The 18911-nt window shown below is 33.0% G+C and overlaps 5 protein-coding genes and 1 long non-coding RNA gene across 14 annotated transcripts; 1 reads left to right on the top strand and 5 right to left on the bottom strand.

The window, feature by feature from the left end:
• Positions 1–396: 396 nt before the first annotated feature.
• Positions 397–2318, top strand: LOC149510816 (uncharacterized). Of its 7 annotated transcripts, none has more exons than XR_016334559.1 (6): positions 401–534; positions 917–1003; positions 1174–1274; positions 1381–1458; positions 1782–1856; positions 1935–2318. It is a non-coding gene; the product is annotated as an uncharacterized LOC149510816 (long non-coding RNA). The 7 variants fall into 7 exon arrangements; XR_016334556.1 differs by having other exon boundaries at positions 405–534; positions 1131–1274; XR_016334558.1 differs by having other exon boundaries at positions 405–534; positions 1131–1274; positions 1381–1475.
• Positions 2319–3134: 816 nt separating this feature from the next.
• On the bottom strand, positions 3135–6548 carry LOC111280011 (uncharacterized). Of its 3 annotated transcripts, none has more exons than XM_089756122.1 (4): positions 6409–6548; positions 4262–5622; positions 4070–4154; positions 3135–3973 (listed from the first exon to the last, which is right to left on the bottom strand). In XM_089756122.1, exons 2-4 carry the CDS (start codon positions 4277–4279, stop codon positions 3183–3185), a joined length of 894 nt encoding a protein of 297 aa, XP_089612248.1. In that variant the 5' UTR covers positions 4280–5622; positions 6409–6548; the 3' UTR covers positions 3135–3182. The 3 variants fall into 3 exon arrangements, with proteins under 3 accessions (XP_089612248.1, XP_089612249.1, XP_089612250.1); XM_089756123.1 differs by having other exon boundaries at positions 4262–4300; positions 6409–6546; XM_089756124.1 differs by lacking the exon at positions 4262–5622 and having other exon boundaries at positions 6409–6545.
• A 102-nt stretch (positions 6549–6650) lies between these two features.
• Positions 6651–7484, bottom strand: LOC149510815 (major strawberry allergen Fra a 1-3-like). The gene is made up of 2 exons (XM_089756125.1): positions 7158–7484; positions 6651–7051 (listed from the first exon to the last, which is right to left on the bottom strand). Exons 1-2 carry the CDS (start codon positions 7339–7341, stop codon positions 6753–6755), a joined length of 483 nt encoding a protein of 160 aa, XP_089612251.1. The 5' UTR covers positions 7342–7484; the 3' UTR covers positions 6651–6752.
• A 331-nt stretch (positions 7485–7815) lies between these two features.
• LOC111279788 (major strawberry allergen Fra a 1-2-like) lies at positions 7816–9008 on the bottom strand. Its single transcript, XM_022866842.2, has 2 exons — positions 8483–9008; positions 7816–8269 (listed from the first exon to the last, which is right to left on the bottom strand). Exons 1-2 carry the CDS (start codon positions 8664–8666, stop codon positions 7971–7973), a joined length of 483 nt encoding a protein of 160 aa, XP_022722577.2. The 5' UTR covers positions 8667–9008; the 3' UTR covers positions 7816–7970.
• A 725-nt stretch (positions 9009–9733) lies between these two features.
• LOC111279953 (uncharacterized) lies at positions 9734–13733 on the bottom strand. The gene is made up of 7 exons (XM_022867034.2): positions 13605–13733; positions 13465–13520; positions 12783–12898; positions 11796–11932; positions 11374–11521; positions 11134–11290; positions 9734–10204 (listed from the first exon to the last, which is right to left on the bottom strand). Exons 2-7 carry the CDS (start codon positions 13475–13477, stop codon positions 10113–10115), a joined length of 663 nt encoding a protein of 220 aa, XP_022722769.1. The 5' UTR covers positions 13478–13520; positions 13605–13733; the 3' UTR covers positions 9734–10112.
• A 1433-nt stretch (positions 13734–15166) lies between these two features.
• LOC111279703 (major strawberry allergen Fra a 1-2-like) lies at positions 15167–16368 on the bottom strand. The gene is made up of 2 exons (XM_022866712.2): positions 15820–16368; positions 15167–15677 (listed from the first exon to the last, which is right to left on the bottom strand). Exons 1-2 carry the CDS (start codon positions 16001–16003, stop codon positions 15382–15384), a joined length of 480 nt encoding a protein of 159 aa, XP_022722447.1. The 5' UTR covers positions 16004–16368; the 3' UTR covers positions 15167–15381.
• Between the last annotated feature and the right edge of the window lie 2543 nt (positions 16369–18911).

Here is an 18911-nt window from a genome sequence, read left to right as displayed (position 1 = left end):
TAAAATAAAAATAATTATTTTACATAAAAATTTATTTAAATATGTTAAAAATTTTATTAAAATAATATATAAAAAATTTAAAATTTAAAAGTCGTTGAATCAAATCAAACTAATAAATTTTGGTTCGGATCAAATTAGTTTTAAAAAAAATCGGTTCGAATTTAGATCAAATTTTAAATATTTATAATACTATATATTATCTAAAAAAACTGGATCAAATGAAATTTAATTTAATTTAATTCAACCATTATCTTCCATAAACTTAACCTAATCAAAGAAAATACCAAAAAAAAAAAAAAAAGAGATACGAGAAATATTGGGTTGCAATTAAATGGGCTAAGCCCAAAATTTCTTGAGAGTGGGCTATTGACCCAATTCAAAAAGGTTCTAAATCATATTTGTAAGTGAACCAAATGCCCATCCTTACAACAAAACTCAAAATCAAATCGCCCTTGGCTCCGATTCCTTCTGCAATGGCTCCCTCTCTCTTTGCCCTTTGCGGTTTCAGGTGCCTCACCTACCATCTCTTGTTGGGTAAGTCTCATTTTTTGTTTTCCTTCTTTGAAAAAAAATGATACTTTAAACTTAACATAACAAACCGAGCTCTTTGCTGTAAGCATTTAAACAACCCAAGTTTCTATGTTTCTTCTGGCTGATACTAGTTCTTTTGTCTACCCTTTTTTAAGCTTATCATTTGCTTCAACTATAAGAAACTCTTGTTGGAAACTTATAGCTTGAAAAAGCACCACTTTTTGTATTTGGGTTTTTCCTTATCTTTATCTTTGATTTTGTCTTGAGCTAAAGCTTTGTAATTCCAGGTTTTCTCTCATTTGTGCATGGAATTCAGAAGTTTGTATTTTTGCTTGCAAGACTATTGAATTTTATGCTAATGTAGTTCACCTTATGCTATTTCAAGGTTATGGGATCGTTTAGAGATATCTTGACAGCGTTTAGTCTTTTTTTGGACTACTTTGCTATCAGTTCTGGATGTGGTCGTATTAAGGTAGGTAAAACCATTCCAAGTTTGTGATTGCATAATGGGAATTTTGAGAACAAGTGGTTGCATTTTATGATTCAATGTGTAACTATGCTGCTTTCTTTTTCTTTTAAATACTTTTATGTCTTGTTAGATTTGGGACACTTTGAAGGGACAAATTCAAACTGAATTTGCAGACATTGTCTCAAGTGAGGCAACAAACATATATGCTAAGGCGGAAACAGGGCATCTTTTGATTGATTAGGAATGTTCGAAGTGGTTGGATTTGGACAAAGAGGTTTGCCTTTTCATATATTGATAAACTTTTTTTGAAGGATTTAAAATAAGTGGATTTTTCTTCTATCATGGAGTAACTTTTGGACCAAAACTATTAATTACTGCAGAAGAAAAGGAAACTTGGAAGTTCTTTGCTAGTATTGGGAATGGGAAGTGGTGACGTCTTAGCACTTTATGTTCAGCTGGTCAGTTGAAGTGGAGAGTTAGTGATTGCCATCCTGGATATGCACATGCATTCTTTTATCTTCTTTTAGCTTAAGCTTTTGTTGAGGGTGTGATTTTATTAGTTGCTTAAAATGCCAAAGGAACTTTCTTATGCTTGTTGGTTGGGTACCTTTATAGGTGGTTCTGCAAATGTTATTGAGTGAATTTTAGAATCATGCTCTTGTGTCGTTGTTGCCCAGATTCTACTCTTTCTGTGGGAAATTATCCTTTTGTTGTTATCTTAAAGAAATGAGATCATTATAATAATTGTATTATGATGATCCATAATGTCTCTTTTTTCCAGAATACCAGATCTAGAGGGTTGGCTATTCAGTCTTTGCTACAATTATCTGGGCGATTATGGCTAATAACAGCTGTGGTTGGTAACTTAATGTCATTACTCTAATTAAATATTTGCTGTCTGTATTTGATTGTAATTCTTATGTTCTCAAAACAGATTGAAAAGGTGGCTCAGAACAAAGTCGACTCTCCGCAAGTGATCACCAAATGGATGAAGATGAAAATGAAGATGATGACAATGTAGATGATATTCTTTACAGGGAAGAAGATGAATCCCAAATAAGTAAAGATGATGGTGATTAACTGCCTTTGGTTCAAGATAGTAATTAGTAATACTATGTTTTCTTGCTAATTGTGGGGCAATTAGTTTGTTCACTGAATTGATTGTTGAAGATTTTAATATGAATTATCTTATCTTGAGTAGATTTACTTTATGTTGTTAAGATGGCACAAAGCCGTTGATAAGAAACCAACATAATTTGTAGTTGAAAATTTGTCGTGCGTAATGGGAAAACTCTCGTAATTGGGGTCGTTGATACTATGTATTCTTATTGTAGATGACATTATGTGTTTCTACCTGATTTAATTGTTTCGTGACATAAATGCATACCTGTTAGGGGCTTATTGTTGGTTGTTGCATGTCACATATCCAAAGTTGCAGAATAGTGTTAATTTTCAAGTGGATTGAAAACAATGGGGGATTAGTTGTAATGCGTGTTGGAGTGCTGGCCTTCCTAGTTCAACTTTCTATGACTTTGTTTCGGTTATTTTCTGGAGCTGCCAATATGGTTCCTCTGAGAGTGACGTTTCCATAGTCCAGCCGTGCAAGTATCAGACCAGCCATAGTTGTCTACAATTTTGTGTCACCCATTTTCCCTTGTTTATATTCATCCTGTTCTTTGATCCTTAGAAATATAGGTTATTATTGTTAGTATTATTATGGCCTCTGATTTTTTCTAGGTACAAGTTAATTTGTTTATGTTAAAATTTGAATATCCTTGTTTTTTGCTGGTTATTTTTGTCACTGAATTACAGATGTATGGGAACGGGAGTTTACTGTTGTAATTTATAAAAGTGAAACAATATCAATAATGATAAAATATAAAGGGATGTTGATATTTTTCAAAATCGGATGGTTGGCTGGCTGAGAAGATTGATTGTAGAACTAGAATATAAAAATGTCTTTAGCAAATAAAACCTCTCTCAGAGCTCAAAAGTGGATTGCAGAATTGGTTCTTCCAGCACTTACAAGCATAGAATCTATACCTCCCTCAACATGTGCAGTTTTTTTACATTGCCGCCTCAAGATTCTATAGTTCTCCATGATTTATTCCTTATTAGCTGTCTTCCTAGCAGAGGCTAAAGAAAGAGCCCCTTCTGTTCATATCTTCCTTGCTAAATTTATCTACATTATTCTACAAGCGTTGGGATTTTCATCACTAAATATGGATGTAATATTTCCATTGCCATTGCTGCTGCTGCCACTACTGTAATTATTGTGATAGTCTTCATTGTAGTGATCAATCCTACTGTAATGCGTGTATTGTGGTGGTGAATGAACATATTCATGTTCTGTTACATATGGTGATGGCTTGTATGTGTTGTAGCTGTGAGTTACAAAGGCATGTTGAGGTGGTTCATGGTGGAAAATTTGGCTATTAGGGTGTGTGCTTACTGGCTCAGGATAGAAATTGCCTTGGCTATTGGGGTATTGTCTGCTCCAGGGCCTTCCATAGCTGTGAACATAGCCATATCTATGTCCATAATCAGGTGGGTGGGGGCATATTGGATGAACTTCTCCAACATCTTTTGATCCAGAAGGTTGTGGTGGTTGCTGGCCGGCATTGGCATCAGTAGCTGCAGGTGCAGGTGCTGGCTCTGGTTGTGGATTATCCGGTGGCTGTTCATCTTTTGGTAGCTCTGCAGGTGGAGCTTCTTCAGGTTGTGATTGAGGTTGCGGAGCAGCTTTAGCTGGTGGAGCTTCTGATGGGGGTGGATTTGCTGCCTCTGAAGCTGCACCACCACCTTGAGGTGGTTGTTCTGTTGGCTCTGCAGCGGCTTGTGTTGGTTCTGAATGGGAACAGATTGTTGCAATCTTCCTAGTTTTCCTAATTGCCTTAACTATTCTTTCTGGATCTGCCCAGCCTATCACTGTTAGTTTCTGTTGAGCAATATCAGGATAAACCTCATATATGCCTGTGGAAAACATGAACTAACTCAAAAATCAGGATTTGAGCAATGTTTAGAAACAGGATGAGGCAGAATGTAACCAAACCCTTAATTGCTTATTACCGTGAATGCCATGCAGCGCTTTCTTGATCTTCTGTACACAGCCGTTGCAGTCCATTCGGACTTGTATCTCGGTGACTTGAGGTTTCTGCAACATTTGATGAGATAAAAGACCGGTTATTGAGATTGTTGAAATGTAGTTGTTGTTCTATTGATGCATGTAGATGTAGAAGTACACTAGCAATAAAAGCTTACCTCAAACTCCGGCACCATGAGGCCTAGGAATGGAGAAACCTGGAGGAGATTAAGCTTTGTATGAGATATTGGAGATAGTGGAGAGTATGAAGGAAGAATCAATAGGTGGCTTTTATTTGTACACGCCTAATAAGGAATATTTCAAAGGCAAAAGATGTGGGGCATGCAAGGAATCTCCTTTTCTTCTGGGTTAGAGGGAGGGAGCGTTTGCTGCTAGCTATAGCTTGGTTAGGCTTCAAGGGTCATTATCAAATCTTAAAGGGAAAGAGAAGGGGGGATGTGGATTCAGAAAAGAGTCGGTGTTTCTTTATGGACCTTGAAATGTTGAGCCAGAGGGAATTTGCTTTAGCTTGGATGGCCGTGATCAAGCCAGCATCCATCCATCCATAATTGAGTTATTTATGTGCGGTTTAGAATATCCAAAACCGACCACAGAAGAGAATTAAAGTGTGAGAACAGATGATAGAGCTAAATCATTTGCCTATGCATGGTTTCATTCGTCAACAACGATCAAAGTAGCTTTATAGGTGTATGAAGGCATGGATATCCACTCTCAAGGAATCCTTTTGTCACAAGTAAAATATCACTATATATAGCAGATAAAATGACAAGAAATTGTTCTTGAGTAGAAGCCCTGCCTTTCATTTTTGTCATAAAGGTTGATGGAGATTGAAAGCCAGATTCCTCTCCAGGGCCTAAACGTGCCCTAGAGCTGATAAAGTTTATTGGATGACAAACAATAAATTCACACTTGCCAGTTCAGCTTGTAAGTATCAAAAGATTAATTCAAAAACCTTAATATTGAGCAAAAAATTAACTTGAGATCAGATGTAAGATTATGGAATGGGTTGGGTTATTACAGGCAATGTGATTTTGCAGTTCTCCGAGATATTTTAAGACGTCAGAAATCATTTTCTAGTTGATAATCATAACTTGTCTCTCAACAGGAGAATCAAGCATAGAGTTGCTTGATGCTGTGGGATATTGATCCCAGCCTGTATTTAAGGACTTTTAAACATATTGGAAGGCTTTAATTTATGTGCTGTAAAGGATGGAGATGGACAATATTTTTCACTAACTCTTGACCAGCCAGTACCTGCCAAATGTCTGCTTTAGATTTTGCAGCTCACTCATGATCTAACCATCTCTTATTTCTCTATTGACTTCTGATTTAGCTGAGAAAAGTAGAATTTGTTATAGTAGGATAGATTTGCATTCAATGAGGTATTGTCCGTCTTGAATTTAAAGTATTACGGTTTTATTTCATACAAAATTGTCTCTATGAAGGGGTAATGCCATAATTGATATTTCCATTTACTCCACTTTGCTGGAAGAGTTTAATCTCTCATTTGCCTGTTTGCCTGTTTCATTCACAGTATAAGAATAAGAGAAAGAATGAATGAGAAAAGATGATAGAATAACAAAACACCATTATTTTGCCCCTCTAATCAACTTTAATTGATGTGATCACCTTTTGAATTGTTTGAACTCCTAATTTATACAGATTCTTATTCTTAAGAGTTGCCAAATTTTGTACCTATAAACTTCTTATTCTAAAAAAAAATGACAGTTAGGTGAGGCAACAAGGAATATAGCTATTTTTGGACAATTCATGCCTTGGAAACCCTTCTTTTTTTTAATTCTCACAGGCCAACAAGTGTCATCTGTCATGGCCAACAAGGGACTCTATAACATTAAACAAAACTAGGAGAAGAATCAAATTGATCAGACAATTTTTGGGTTTCTCAAAACACCCTTATATTTGCTTTCTAGAGAGTGATTTTATAGTACTTTTTGTGAATTGGGATGGGAAATTCTCTTATGATCATTGAAGCTGTAGCTTGGAAAGTTAAAGAGAGAGGGTCCAGGATGCTTTCTTTCTTTTTTTATTGAAGAGGAAGTGCATATTTCAAAAGAGTGAAGTTGACATGCAGCTCTTTGTTTCCTGTGTGGCACATCATTTGTGGGAATATACAGGCTGGCTAGGGAATGCCAGCATTGCTTTCCTAGTTTGGGTATGCTACTCAGGGAGCATCTAGATCGAGGGGGCCAAATGTGTGAAAATGAAAGGAAGCAAGCAGTGCCAATAGGGGTTAGCACAAGTAGTTAAGATTTAGAATTTAGATGCAAAGCACTCAAGTTCGAACCTTCACGATCTCCTCTTGGTAGATGATCTGTAAGTCTGAAAAGTCTCAAAGGATTCGTAAATCCCCTTGTGGGTTGGTGATTTGCCCTGACCTGCAGTCTACAACAGATATAACCTCTTCGGCTCCTAAATAGTTTCGTACCAAAAGAAAAGAAAGGAAGCAAGCAGTCTACAACAATAATGTTCTGATATTGTTTTCTCAAAGATAAATTATCAATTTGCAAGGTTATGAGCTAATTTGGATCGTGAAACAATGAAATTAAAGGTATATATTGCATTTTTTTTTAATATACATAAGAGACCGGACCTAGTAGAATATGGGGAAAGGGAATTTCAAATCATTTTTTAAGTATAGGCATGAGGATGTGCCATAAGGTATGCTTCTATAACTTCATACATGCCAATAGCTCTATCCTTCCCAAGCTCAATGTCTTCTTCTTTTATCTCTATACCTTCTTTCGGTTTGTATTCACTTGTTACCTTACAGACGCAACCTCCATAACCATACGCCTCAAATTTGACCTCATAGGTGATGAATTCAAGTTTGTCCATCAACGCATCTCCTTCGATCAAAGTATATTTGCACATGAATTTCTCCTTGTCAAGCTCATCAATTCGATGTTTCACATACTTAAAAGGGCTAGCTGCAAATATAATCAAAACCAACAATTTTTCAATTATGACAATCATCTTTATGAAGGAAAACTAACCTAAAACAAGATAATACGTTGAACCATTGGTTGCACTAACCTTCAGTGAAGTTGATCTGTTTGATGCTACCAGCATCACCTTCCCCTTCAATGAATTCAATACTTTTGATAGATGAAAACATGAGCTCGGGGCCAAGGTTGTGAGAGTCCAGGATCAAGGCCTTGAACATCCTCGAAGGAGTCACTCGGGTTCGAAATGTTTGAGTGATCTTAATAACACCCATGTTTTCTTTTTGTGCTTACAATTCAGAGATGTGCTATGATAAAATTGTGAAGATGGGAGAATGAACCAAGTTTTAATGGGAAAATTTCTTCCGAAGATGGGAAAATGAAGGCTTATTAAAACTTGTTTGTCAAAAAAAAGTTGGTAGCTGCTTCTGAAGTCAATACTTCAGCTGCAGGATTAGGAAAGTCTTCACCTTGGCTTTGAAATGTTCAACGTACCCAGAATTACTCAATTATTATTATTATTATTATTATTATTTACAAAGTAAGCCAAAACCCGAGATGAGAAAAGGGGTTGCAGGTGCTAAGATATAAATTTTAAACTTGATACATGTCTTCTAACGACAGAATGAATTAATTGAACTAAATTTTGAGTTTTTATTATTATTAATTTATTAAGAGTTTAAGATACCTGAATTGGGTATTGATATTTTTTTCTTGCATAATATTCTCAATCTTATCACATTCAAACATTGACTAAACCCACACCAAAGATTTGGGTGGGTTTCAATCCTTATTAATAAGGCAGTTATTGCCAGTTCCAAGCTAAAAGCTAGAGTAGTGTAACACAGCAGACACTGAAAACCCCTTGAGCATCATATGCAAAGACATAAACATCAGATTTTGATCAAGCATAAGCATCAGGGTTCTGAATGAGATAGCCTTCCACAACTTTGTACATAGCCAAGGCCTTTTCCTTGCCAGCCTTAACTTCCTCTTCAGTAAGCACAAAATCACCCTTGGTGTAGTAAGTGCTTGTCATCTTGTTTTTGCTACCACCATCTGCTGTTGGCTCAAACTTAGCCTCATACGTAATTTTCTCCAGCTTATCCATCAATCCATCGCCTTCAATCAAACTGTATTTGTATGAAAAGTTCTTTTCATCCAGCTCATCGATCCGGTTCTTGATGCACTTCACTTGGCTACCTGTATAATACATATGTTACTAGGCCAACAAGTCTATAGTTTTTTATGTGATTAATCTGAAAATCCCGCTTGTAGAATTTATAAACTTAACAGGCCGTTATAGAAAACAAACTCATTCTTTTAATCCAATAACGGACTTTTATATAGAAGTGTTTTAGCAGTAGGAATTCTTTGTTCAAATGTAGATAGTGTGGATATTGTAGGTTATTTCACCTTCAGCAAAGTTGACCTGCCTGATGCTTCCAGCTCCTCCATCACCTTCAATAATTTCAATGCTCTGAACAGCCAATGGCATGAGTTTTGGGATGAGATTGTGAGAGTCAACAATCAAGGCTTTGAATAGCCTGGCTGGAGGAATTGGAGAAGTGAACTCATCACTGCAAGTGGTCACACCCATTGGATATATATCAGCAAAAAAGGAGATGGCTAAGCTCTATTTGGGCTAACAAGTTTTTATTTTTTGAAACTTGATGATGTGATTGACAGTGGTTCAAGCAGGGTGTATTTATAGGTTCAAATTCAAGGATGCTTATCCCTGAAATTGTTTCATTGTAAAGTCAGTTTCAAGGCTGAGTTTCCAAGGACATGAGATTGTGCCTGCAACTAAAGCACCAGAAAATTTATGTTAGTACAAATGCAAAGAACAAATTATGGATCTCTCTTGTTGACCCAAATCAAACTCTAGAGAGTAAGGAGGTAGCTCCATCTATTTATTAATAACTAAATACATTCATTTGCTACAAATGCCAATTACTAGATTGTAGAATCAATGATCCAAAACATTTGTACTAATGACAAATGCAAGAATCTTTATCACAATTATTAACGGGGTTTAACTCTAGTTCATATGATTATTTTTAAAAAATAACATTCAACAAATTTAAAATTTAAATTTTTGTACTTGTAATTTATTGTTTTTTATAATTTTTTATTGGATATTTAATCACTCATTGTAGAAAATGGCTTTGAAGTAAAAAAATTTGAATCCAGCAATAAGAGAAAAAAGGTAAATTATTGGTAAAATCATGGTCAAAAGGGGCTAAAAACACTTGAAAATTTCGATGGAGATTATTTTATCTATTTGTTTCTGTTTAATTTCATGCAAGAATAACAGAGACAAACAAAAAACCCATTTTTTTAATCCAATTTAGTGGAACATTCCCGGTTGAAATTGTCTGGTACAGTTAACACTAGAGTATATGCCAATCCTATTCTTAGAATCTGATTATTTTGCCATTATATTTGGGCAACACTTTGTATGCATCAATCAACCACCTGGCCAATTGCATATTCATTATTCCCTGATCTTTTCATGGCATCTGTGTAGCATTCAACTAATATTTTTAAGCCAGCGCCTTGTTGAATATCATTCTATTGTCCTTTTTCATTTGGTAATGAAAGAAACCCATTCTCTTTTCTATTGCTTTCAGCATAGTATGCTTTCTTTCAGGCTTGTAACTCAACTTGTCCCAAAATAATGTTTTACAAGAAAATTTTATTAAATCATGGCAAACTAGTTCTCATAATGCACAAACAAATAGTATAATTTGTATATTATTACAATAGAAACAATTCTCAACCTTACTCTAACATCATGTGAATTTTAAAGGTAACAAACCAAAACCACCCAAAACCATCTAGAAGACTTGGTTTCTGAGGTTTAATCTAATGGTTCATGTAACACTATCCTCCATCTTATGGCTGTTCACCAGACAACTATTTCTCCAAGAATTGGAAAAAAAAAATTAGAAGAGCCGCAGGATCTACCTCCACATTGCTGCTGCAGTAAACACGGGATCCCTATTGCAAACACAAGAACAAGGTGGCATTTGCCCAAAATGAATCACATGAAGTCATACTCATCAATGTCATCATAAGCATTAACAACCAAATCATCGTCCGGTTTATCAACATGGAGCTGTTTTTTCTTGCCACCTGAAAGAAAAAAGTCAAAAAGCAGTTAGAGAATTGCAGTATTTAAAGGTGATTAGGAGTATAACATGAAATTAAGAAGCATTTTTAATCAGAACAGTAGTTAAAAAGTTGAGTCAATCAAACACATAGCTTGTCTATATAGGAAAAGTAATCGGGGCTACAGATGTCTGGAGGAATTGTGTCTGGAGGAATTGTCTCTAAACTTTGCAAAAGCAGGTATCATAGGACATCGGAAAGGGCCACATGAACTTTAGGCTTAGGATTAAATTTAAGGGTTACTTCAGTGTGGGTTTGGCCAAAGTGTGATATATGACCATTTACATTTAGAGTGTGAAAGATTGGCTGACCAGCAAGTTGTATATCTGAAACAGCAGTGGAAATAAAAGAGAAGATAAAGATCTATATGCCTCTTAATCTTCTTCTTATTTAATGTCCAGAACTGTTTCAGATCTAAAACCCACAGCAAACCAAGGTTATAAGAGGAACCATCATATGTCAACCCCAACCTGTCTTATTGTATAAAGCAAGCCTAACTGCCTAAACCTAAGGATTTCAAGGAATAAAGATTTATAGGCTTTTACACCTATAACTTTCTAGAAGATCTTTGTCAGCTGAAGGGGGTGATTGCCATCATGTGAAGGAACTTTAAAAATTTATTAAATTGCCCTACTTTGAAATTATGTAAGAGAGTGGCATTAAACCACTCTTGCTATAAGCATAATGCTCAATCACATATCTAAGTAATTCTGCTTAATTATAGTCAATATTCTCTTCCTTTAAAAATAGAGTGGACGTAATTTTCTTCCCACGATTGACAAAATTCTCAATTAAGTTAAAATTTGAACCACCACGCATTTCTTTTTTTTTTTTTTGACTAAGGCATATAACATGGGACTCAAGAACGAAAAAAGGAATTGCAGACAATTTACCTGTCTTCTTTTTACTTGTGGCTTCCTTCTCTGCTTTTAGCTTTTCATTTGCAATTGCTGTGATTGACGATGCAATATCTTTGGCATCAGCTGCTTTCAAAGAAACTATTGAATGTCTCATCACTGCCTTGAGCAGTTCAATATAATGGTAACTTTTCTGCATCAGAGGATGTATTTGGGCAACATAAGAACTTTCTCAATGTAGAGCCAAGACTAGAAAAGAAGGATGATTAAACTCACCTCATATGGGTGAAGCTTATAAGAAATAAGCTCAGCATATTCTGCAAAGTCACTTTCAGATTTGGGAATAAAATTATCAAGAGTCTTGTCATCACCTTTCTTGGCAAAAAGTTCAGTAGTAGACCTGTAATCAGCTTCTTCCACAAGCCTATGAAGAAAGCAAACGCCAGAAAAATATTAATTTTGGAGACAGATACAAGTAAAACGTGGTGCCATAACAATTCTGAGATCCATGCATGCAGATGGCAGAGAAAAATAATATGGCTTCAGTTAATTTAGAAATGAACTACAAAGAATTAGTTCGAAACTTAGGTGAGCTAAGTTAAGTTCTAGTAATTTATTATGCAGTAATAACCACTATAAATGACTGAGGAAGTTTCTCAGTGTCAACACTGGAGAAGCTAAAAATACTAAATCTCTACCTTTGTTGGCGAAGCTTCTCGGCCACAGGATCAAGGGGCTCTTCTTTGGCTACTTCAATGGTTTTCCCTTTCTTTTCAGTAGCTTTTGATGCAGGTTTCTTAGGGGGCTTCTCTTCAGGAGCTTTTGCTACAGGTTGCTGAAACATCGCATCAACGCAAGCAAAATACTTTTACTCTATTGTCAGTTATTCAACAAGAAAACTTGTCTACAATAACATTCTTTGCATAGAATGTCCATAGTAAGCAGCTAAGTAACAACTTAGATATGCAATAAGTAATTTTTGCTAATGAATTCAAAACAACAGATCTTCAAGGAAAACACTATCATACTGTCAATGTTCATGGTAATACGGGAAAGGTAATTAACCATGTTACTGGTGACAGCAATTGTTATGCCAGTAGTCAAAAGAGATACAGGTTTAGAAGACAATATAACCTAGGAAACACTCTATCTACTTGATTCAAGTGCCAAATGGTAAGAATTGACGGCAGGTTTCTGTCCTATGAGTCCCATCACTCTAAATCATCAATCAGATTACTTAACTGATGCAGCAGGATAGTCATAAGCCAGGACAAGAAATTCTTATGACATCAAGAATGATGTTCATCTTAATAAAGTTTGCAACACCAAATCCAAGTTACAAATTTGGTTAGTAATTCAATATTAGATGCTACTAATTATCCAGCTAACAATCCTCTGGGATATATGTATCAAAACCAAATCAGGATATTACTTCTTGTAATCCAAAAGTGCTAATAACTTTCAAAATTAGACTAGAAGACCCATGCACCAACACTCAACACTTGTAACCAGATCTTCTAGCCTATGTTCAGGTAGCAGTAATTTGCTACTAAGATTGCCATTTTGCACAGATTTTACTGAAAATATTTTTAAAGGTAGCATAAATATTGATAATCACTAAAGAGCCCTGACAGTAAAATATTAGTACACTGAACTAATACCAAATTATAATGAAATCATCATACCTGAGGAGGTTCATCTTCATCCTCCCATGATTCCTTAACATCATTATCATCAGCATCTTCATCATCCCATTTGCTTTTGGGTTGCTCCTTTGAAAGGAGAGATGGAATCTCATCCTCTGCAACATTAGCAAACGACATCATGAGAAAAAAAGGACATAATGTGATAGGTTCTTCAATTACGATTTGAAATTTCTAAAACAGACCATGGTATTAGTACTTCTTAACAACTTAAAAGCAGATGAAAGATAAATAGAATTGAAGCCACTTTAAGGTAATGTAGGCATCTTTACTCTTTAAACCTCCTAGACAAGATTACGGGGCCATCGTCAGGCCATGGCTCGAGCTCAATTTGAGCACAAGCATGCCAAATAAAAAAGAAAACCCACTAAATATCTCCATAATCTACTCCATTCCACCTGGCAATACCATAGCTGATTTCCCAACAAACCTTTACCCAAAGCAGAAGCTTTCAAACATCCCAACCAGAAAAACGAAAGCAAAAACAAATAAAAATTCCAACTTTGAATCCACCCAATTAATTTTAAGCTCTTATCAAAAGAAAGCTTCCACATGCAAGTTCATACATAACAAAACAGACGAAAGAAAACGGATAAGTAATGTTCAATCAAAGCCCTACTGAAAGAACAAACAAGTAATCAAATTTGGCCAATAAAAGAAATACCCCAGTCCTCCATCTACTCTTCACTTATCGAAATTCAATCGAATCGAAGAACAATCCTGAATACCACAAAAAAAAATAAAAATTAATCCTTTAGATTAAAAAATGAGTTTTAACAAGAAACCCATGAAGAAATTACTTACTTTTCTTGAAATAATTATAGTTGTGGGGGTTGATGTCAATCGGCTAGTTCAGACGCCAAAGCACCTACTTAAGAATTATGAATATGTAGGGTTTTTATAAATTTTTAAAAGTTACTTTTAAAAAAAAAATTGTAAAAGAAATTCCGATATTAACGTAATTTTACCCAAATACCCTAACTCTAGATTCTTTAGTCTTTACTTATTTTATTTTTCTTGTTAGTTGACTCTGAGGATGATGACTTAACGAACAAGGTTGGATGATGACTTAATGAACAAGGTTGAGTCAATCTCACATGAAATTAAGTTTGTCGCCGCCTTTGTAACATGTCGTGATCAAGTTTTCGAACTTAATCTTATGATACAAAATTTTTAAAATTAACAAGCATAAGATGAAATCAAGAAAGAGGTCATCAAGGATGGGAAGGCAATGGCCTTATTTGTGATCTTGAACTGAAATTCTGCACAAAATGGGAGAAATTAATCCAAGTAAAATAGGGCAAATTGAAGTATGCTAAAGTAATATATATATATATATATATGGTGATTTTGTTACAATTGGTGCCTTCAACCAAGGTCATCTTCTTGATGCTTCTGGGACCAATTCCCTCCAATCAAGTCTAAGATTAAAATGTTTTGCTTAATTTAATTTACCACATTGATCATAGGTGGGGCTCTCACATTTTGATTTAAGAATCACCGACAACTTGTCTAATTAGGTTAAAAGATTTCAAGCAAAAAATACTTTAATCATTTTTTTTTGTCCAAAATAATTTAAGAATAAGAGAAATTATTTCATTTTTAAGACGAAAATAAATTATTAACCCACAAATAAAGTTTATGAATTTTATGAGACTTTTCAAGTTTATATATCATTTACTAAGAAAATCGTGAGAGTTTAAATTTGAATATTTGATATCAAATCTTAAATCTTAATCACTTGCGTAATTAACCATTTCTTCTTTATTCAAGTTGATGGCCCTGTTCCAAACAATTTGATTATAAATTTCCAAAAATGAATGACTCCTTTGTTTAGCAGAAGACAATTAACTTTGAGTTTCAATGGTTCAAAACGAACAAGTTGCTTACTGATCACAGACTCTGAACAAAAGGGAAGGAAAAAACAAATCTCTCTCACAAACACTCATCCAAGAACAGAATTAACTGTATATTTATAAAACTAAATGAAAAGGTGTAATTGATGGAGAGACCATGGTTGTTTTTTTGGCAATGGATTTAAAACTCCCAAAACTAGGTTATTGCAAGCAGGTTGGATGCCTAATAGTTTGTCTGATTTGGCATCTCTTCTCAAAACATTGACCACATTGCGTTCAATAATTTGGTAAATCTGGAAAGATGAAAATAAATGGCTAATGCACCAAACTCATTTGCAATAGATAGCTTGCATTGCATAACAATTAGAAAAAAAAAAAACAAAGTCGCAACTTAAAGACAAAGAAAGAGATTACAGGTGTTATGATTTGAACTCTAAATCTGTTGAGATCACTGAACCAATTGAGTTCATTACATGACAGATTCTAGTAAGTATAATAGAGGTTCTTTTATTTATTACTGCTAGCATTGATAGTACAAGCTTCCCAGTGGTCATGACATTTTTTTACCCCCTATTAGCTAACTGAAGGTCACCGGGACCAACAATTGCAAAAGTGAAAGGTGAAAAAACAAGAAAAAGAGAGAGCAACTGCCTCACACAAGCACAAATGCATTCCACATTTAATTTTTGATCAATGAAGTGGATGCTATCTCAGCATTGGGATTTTCAGTAGGCATCAGGATTTGCCAGGAGGTAGGCTTCAACAGCCTTGAATATTCCCGAGGCCTTTTCTTTACCGGCCTTGATTCCCTCTTCTGTGATCTCAAAGTCACCAATGGTGTAATAGTTACTAGTGGTCTTACATATGGATCCTCCTGCTGAAGAGGGCTCCAACTTGGTTTCATAAGTGATTTTCTCAAGTGTGTTCATCAAAGCATCACCTTCGATCACACTGTAACTATACACAAAATTTTCTTTGTCTAGTGCTTCTACTTTCTGCATCACGTAATTGAATTGACTTCCTGCATTTGGAAAAGCAAATATAGAGGTAGTTATATTTCATTATAGTTCAGGGGTTATTCATGATATTATCCCACCAAATAACAACCCTTCCAACTTAGTAGATATAAGATTCAAAGTATTAAGTTATATTAATTAACTAACCTTCTCCAAAGGTAATCTTCTTGATGCTTCCAGGCTCACCATTGCCTTCAATGTACTCAACACTCTTAAAAGCCTGAGGAACAATCTTGGGAATGAGCTTGTCACCATCAAGGATACATGCCTTCAACATCTTGGCTGGTGAGATTGCAGTAACAACCTCAGATTCGTATGTGAAAACACCCATGATTACTAGTGATTTTGGAAATGATCAGATGAGTGAAAATAGAATTGATTGAGATTTTTGAGGCGTGAATGTGAAGCTGAAGCTGTAGTATTTATAGAGTGAGAATGAATAATAACTTCCCTGGTTTTGTAATTTAGTCCAGAAAGCACCAAATAAAACGTCCAATTGATTCTGGTTTGTGTACTTACCTTAACATATTCTTCGAAATGCAACAGACAGGCTTGCCATAAAGAACAAATTTATGGATCTTGGAAGCAGAAAATATCAGAAGAAGATTAAAAAGAAAGAACACTAATATTTTAAGTACAGAAGAAGGGCTTGAAATCCAGTGCTTGGACTATTAGGAACTCATAGCTATCTGGTAAAATTTCCACCTAATAACCTAGGTGAACCAGTGACCCTGCTTCTTAGCATATTTCTCCGGTCACTGTTGGCAGGTGAATCAAAGGTAGCTACGTGTGTGTATATATATATATCATCTATATATAAAAGTGTGAACTCTAAAACTATTAAAAGTGAATAACATAAATATCCTTACAAATTTTAAGAAAAAACAAATTGACCTTTAAATTTTTAGTATTTTTTATTTATGTATCTAGCATTTTTTATTTATGTATTAAAAATTATTTTCCATTAAATATAGCATTTATTATTTAATTATTTAAATTAATCCAAAAGTGTTAAAAGTTAATAGCATAAATACCCTTATGAAATTTAAAAAATAACAAATTTACCTTTAAATTTCTAGCATTTATTTATTTATATATTTAATAAAGATTATTTGCCATTAAATATATAGCTTTTTATTTGTTAGTTATTTAAATCTAAATCAATTAAAATTTATGAATAGAATTTATATCAAATTAAACTACATTAAAAATTTATTTGTGGGATATGGTGGATGTATTGTTGAAAATTAACTCAAATTTACTCTTTTTTTTTGTAGGATTCTTTTTTGTTCAATTTCATAAGTAATAATTCAATTAAATTAATATAAAATACATTTTTCATCATATGGGTTATTGCATACTATGAGTCCGTGATATTGAACAAAGCATAGACAAAATCTTTCCTCTGTTGCTCAATTAGTCATTATTTTAGTCTAAATTATTATATCATAATGTTTATGTCCAAAAAACTTTTAATTTTATCTTAAGTAAAACATATAATTTTTTTTTTTAAGATACAATCTAATTTGCTCTTTATCTTCATTAATAGTACATATCATGAGTCCTTAAATATATTCATATTATTTATTTATTTAATTTAGATCAATTAAAATTAAAGTTCATACAAAATTATTAATTAAATTATCAAAAAATTATTGAGAAAGAGTAATACATGTATTGTGGTAAATTTGTAAGTTTGATTTTTTTTATTTTTTATGATAAATATACATTTATATGTTTAATGATTGCAATTGTTGATTTATTTTATTATAATATTTCTAATCACTTTATGCAATTATGTTTTAACGTTACAATGCCTAAATGAATATTTGATTTATGAACATAATCTCCCGTATATGTGAATTGTTACTAAACTTAGATTTTATTTTATCTTCTATATATTTATTCTATATTACATCCAAGTTAATTTCATTCAATCCTTATTTTTTTATTTTTAATTTAAAATATTTTATACTTAAGATATTTTTATAAAACCATAGTCAATATTGTTAAGAAACATTAATCTTGAAGAAAAGAAATTATTTGATATAATGTTGGTTGAGTTTTTTTTTTTTTAATTTCACAAGTGGGTTAAAAAATTAACACATCACTCACTTATATTTTCAATTAGGTTTGTTTTTTTAATATCACTCAGTTATTTTTTCAATTAGCCTTTTTTAATATACTCTGAAGTTTAAAGGGTATGTGTGTTACGCTACTAATTTCAATTGTGAAATTTAAAAACTCTACTATAAATATATTTTATAATTTTTCCTTGAATAATATAAATTTATTTTTTTTCAATTAAGAATGCTTTAGAATATTTTTGTATTTTGATAGTGAAAAATATTTTAATAACATGATTAATTGTGCGAACTTTGTTGAATAATCAAAGCTTTGTTAGTTTTGTAACCAATTATTATATTCTTTGAATCAATAATATTATAATTTATTTTCTATTATTTGTTTATATTCTTTAAGTATATGATTATTAATTTGTATTCTTATCATGAAAGCATCTATTTAAATAATTATTTATACTTTATAAGTGTGTTTATTATAGATAAATACATGTATCATCTATGATATATACATATAAAAGTGTGAACTGTAAATAATATTAAAAGTGATTTTTTATTTAATACACTCCTATTAATAATACATTACATGCCAATCATGTTTGTCCAACTAGTTCTTTAATTCATAAAGAAAGATTTACAATTAAACTCAGTAGTTACATAATAAAAAATTTCAAGTACGAGGATGTGAAATAAATATGTTTATTTATATAATCTTACAATTAAGATCAGAAATTAATTCAATTGATAATGTTGAATTATATATATACAAAAATAAAACAAATGAATCAATTAATATTTCATATAGATCGTAAAATTATTAAATTAGTCTTTTTATTACGCAATGGGTTAATGTATCATAATATATATGAAAATGATTAAAAAAATAAAGGTGTTGGATGATAAATGATAACATGACCTTTAATTTTTTTTTCTCTTAATGTATAAAAAGTGCTCCACTTGGAATTTAGCCAACTTTACTATAAAAAAATTTATTTAAATTTTAGTTAAATATTTAGAATACTCACAAACATATACATATTTTAAATTTTACAGCCTACTTTGAATAAGATATTCTATAATTAAGAAAATGTTTAATATATATCTATATTATATATAAAATGTGGTAATTTATTAAATTCTCTCTATTTATTTTTATTT

The sequence above is a fragment of the Durio zibethinus genome, chromosome 27, assembly GCF_047325235.1.
Source record: "Durio zibethinus cultivar Kanyao isolate XHJ-2024 chromosome 27, ASM4732523v1, whole genome shotgun sequence".
Lineage (NCBI taxonomy): Eukaryota > Viridiplantae > Streptophyta > Magnoliopsida > Malvales > Malvaceae > Durio > Durio zibethinus.
The sequence above is the reverse complement of the archived record's forward strand: the minus strand, read 5'-3'. Positions and strand labels throughout refer to the sequence as shown.

What these genes read in the sequence shown, in the direction of transcription:
- LOC111279703 (XM_022866712.2), bottom strand. Translation starts at nt 16,003, where the DNA reads ATGGGTGTTTTCACATACGAATCTGAGGTTGTTACTGCAATCTCACCA. An exon ending in GAAGATTACCTTTGGAGAAG is followed by an intron (nt 15,678 to 15,819) that starts GTTAGTTAATTA and finishes TTCCAAATGCAG; the next exon opens with GAAGTCAATTCAATTACGTG.
- LOC111279788 (XM_022866842.2), bottom strand. Translation starts at nt 8,666, where the DNA reads ATGGGTGTGACCACTTGCAGTGATGAGTTCACTTCTCCAATTCCTCCA. An exon ending in GCAGGTCAACTTTGCTGAAG is followed by an intron (nt 8,270 to 8,482) that starts GTGAAATAACCT and finishes TGTATTATACAG; the next exon opens with GTAGCCAAGTGAAGTGCATC.
- LOC149510815 (XM_089756125.1), bottom strand. Translation starts at nt 7,341, where the DNA reads ATGGGTGTTATTAAGATCACTCAAACATTTCGAACCCGAGTGACTCCT. An exon ending in ACAGATCAACTTCACTGAAG is followed by an intron (nt 7,052 to 7,157) that starts GTTAGTGCAACC and finishes TTATATTTGCAG; the next exon opens with CTAGCCCTTTTAAGTATGTG.
- LOC111279953 (XM_022867034.2), bottom strand. An exon ending in GAGAAGCTTCGCCAACAAAG is followed by an intron (nt 11,522 to 11,795) that starts GTAGAGATTTAG and finishes CTTTCTTCATAG; the next exon opens with GCTTGTGGAAGAAGCTGATT. An exon ending in ATAAGCTTCACCCATATGAG is followed by an intron (nt 11,291 to 11,373) that starts GTGAGTTTAATC and finishes CCTCTGATGCAG; the next exon opens with AAAAGTTACCATTATATTGA.
- LOC111280011 (XM_089756122.1), bottom strand. An exon ending in AGCGCTGCATGGCATTCACG is followed by an intron (nt 3,974 to 4,069) that starts GTAATAAGCAAT and finishes TGTTTTCCACAG; the next exon opens with GCATATATGAGGTTTATCCT.